This window comes from Sinocyclocheilus anshuiensis, unplaced genomic scaffold (genome assembly GCF_001515605.1).
Source record: "Sinocyclocheilus anshuiensis isolate Anshui unplaced genomic scaffold, SAMN03320099.WGS_v1.1 scaffold1102, whole genome shotgun sequence".
Classification (NCBI taxonomy): Eukaryota; Metazoa; Chordata; class Actinopteri; order Cypriniformes; family Cyprinidae; genus Sinocyclocheilus; species Sinocyclocheilus anshuiensis.
This window is the reverse complement of record NW_015539924.1, coordinates 143014-145556: the sequence shown is the minus strand read 5'-3', so window position 1 is coordinate 145556 and position 2543 is coordinate 143014. Positions and strand designations below refer to the sequence as shown.

Genomic DNA, 2543 nt, shown 5'->3' with positions numbered 1-2543 from the left:
ATTATATGTATTTATGATAGCCCTACATTAAGTAAATTTTATTCCAAAAATATTTTAAATAAACTTTTCATCACATTACACAATGCGTCACCTCAGATGTGTTGGCAGTGTTCATGATTTTTAGACAAAATGACAATTCTTCTGGGATGCCTGTGTGCACTGATTTTAAAATATTGAATATAATAGAAATAACAATCAAATTACATTTTACATAGCTGCTTTCTGTTGCTTTTTTGAAGCTCAGGTCACATGATGATGTGATGATGCCCTCATATTTTCCATGTGAGGATTTAAAAAGAGACAGTGCCATTGTGTGATTTAGGCTTCAAGAGACAAAGAGCTCAACAAATGTGTCACTCTACCTGTAACTGATACAGCATGCATCTTTAATACAGGTCTTGTCTATGTAACAGAGAACAAATCCTGTATACACACCTCATGCTTCTGTTCAGTGACAACAGTATCCCATCCAGTATCCCATCCTCAATGATACAGTGACACAAAATACTAAACTATTAATATTAAACTACTGCAGCAGCACGAAGGGGATTGATAGTGGACAATATAGGTCCACAAATGCTATTATTCAAATTCATATTATTCAAGATTTTAACATTAAGAAACATCCATAAACATGGGCTATTGGACAATCTATCTATCTATCTATCTATCTATCTATCTATCTATATTTATGTATTTTAATTTTTTTAATATTTATTTATTTATCCTTGTTGAATATAGTTTATACACTCATGGAACATATTAATGGAACATGGAACATTAATTGGTCATTTATTGGGAAATAAAATTTTAGTTATAATAAAGTTTTAGTTATAAAAGCATGTGAGCATGATCTTTAAAAACATGACCAATTATTAATTGAGGTATTAATTATACATTAAATATATAATATTAATTATTATATTAATAGTAGGCTATTTTATCTGATAAACGTGTTAGTTTAGACATGCAATAGACAGAGTAAGAACTGTGCTTGCTTGTATTTATGTGAAAACGAACATTTTCGTATGCAATAATATTTCATGTGATTAATGTGCAGAAATTAACATGTTTTTTTATCAGTGTTTGCTTGTAAATTTACAGGGATGAGAAGGAGGGAATTCAAAATTAGTTTTTGTTTTGATTAGACCATATGAAATCCATTCCTCAGGATTTTGTGTTGAACGAAACACTTTCAGCAAATAATATTTAGCTGACTTTTGGCCTGTATGTTGGTCTGAAGTATTGCGCAGTAATTATTGCGCAAATAATTAAAAAATGAAATCACGGGCAGGCTACAACAAACCACGATTCTCTTTTCGTGTGGAATTTGCTGTTACTAATCACAAACTAGCTGATCATCAGCTGACAGCTAGCGGAGTAAAACAAGTGGAGGTAAGCAGGAAGTGTCTTGCAAGCAAATAATATTGGACAATTTACTGGAAAATGCACGAATAATAACCGTGTAATTCTGCTACACTTAATTTTCAAATATATTTCAGTTAGTATGTTGTGGTTTCGTCGTCTAGCACGAACTCTTTCTTAGCACTCAGTTCATTCACGTGAGCTGTTGAATAGCATTTGTTAGTCACATAATTGAAATGGTGTGCTTATATTTATGAACGGAAACTTACGTCTGTGTTTGTGTAACGAAAATGTCTGGTTACATAACATCACAATGGCAGAGTTATTTATTCATGCCAGACGTGAATCTTCCAGTGCATCTCTGCAGAAACTATGGCTGCGTCTCAACACCTATGGCTAGACAGCGTTCATAATTATTATGCAGAATTATGTCTGTATCTGTCGTCTATACTATAAAACCATTATTGTTATGTCTGTTTTCTAAATGCAGGTGAAAATGAGGAAAAACAAAGGGAAAACCAATACAATAGAAAAGGAGTTTATGTTTGAGTTTAAGGCAGGAAAACATCACTGTGTCCTCAAAGTACCACTTCAGTTCCCTCTCAAAGAAAATGTCAATGATCATCATGGGCGGATCATGCTGCTTCATAAAATCCCCTGTTTTGTAGAAAATGGTAATATATTAACATTTATTTGAGCATGTATATGATCAGATTCAACTCTCAGATTGTTAATGCATTATTTCCAAGTCATATATTAATTACTGTACATCCTCTAACTTTTCTGCATTGATTTTAGACTTGAAAAACAGCCTGGTTAGTTTCATAGAGAGGGAAATGTTAGTGGATTATGACCGGGAGGCAGAAGCAGCCCTGCAGAGACTCACTAACGGAGAGGTCGACATAAACAAACTTACAAATTCATGGGCCAAGGCCTATTCTGAGGTAAGAGCACAGTTTCAATTTGATTAAATAATTTTGCATCATTGCATTACTCCTACACCATCACCATTTTTACATACATTAGCAATTTGTTCTTTAAATTAAAATCTTTTTATAAAATATTAAAATATTTAAAGGGGTCATATGATGTTGCTAAAAAGAATATTATTTTGTGTATTTGGTGTAATGAAATGTGTTTATGCGGTTTAAGGTTCAAAAAACACATTATTTTCCACA

General features: G+C 32.5%; 1 protein-coding gene across 1 annotated transcript in view; it reads left to right on the top strand.

Annotated features, from left to right (window-relative positions):
- Positions 1 to 1182: 1182 nt before the first annotated feature.
- LOC107686672 (protein C12orf4 homolog) overlaps positions 1183 to 2543 on the top strand; it is a 15784-nt gene continuing 14423 nt past the window's right edge. The window contains exons 1-3 of the mRNA XM_016483756.1: positions 1183 to 1395; positions 1856 to 2039; positions 2164 to 2309. Coding sequence (XP_016339242.1) covers positions 1279 to 1395; positions 1856 to 2039; positions 2164 to 2309 — 447 coding nt within the window. The 5' untranslated portion in view covers positions 1183 to 1278. The remainder of the gene's footprint in view (positions 1396 to 1855; positions 2040 to 2163; positions 2310 to 2543) is intronic.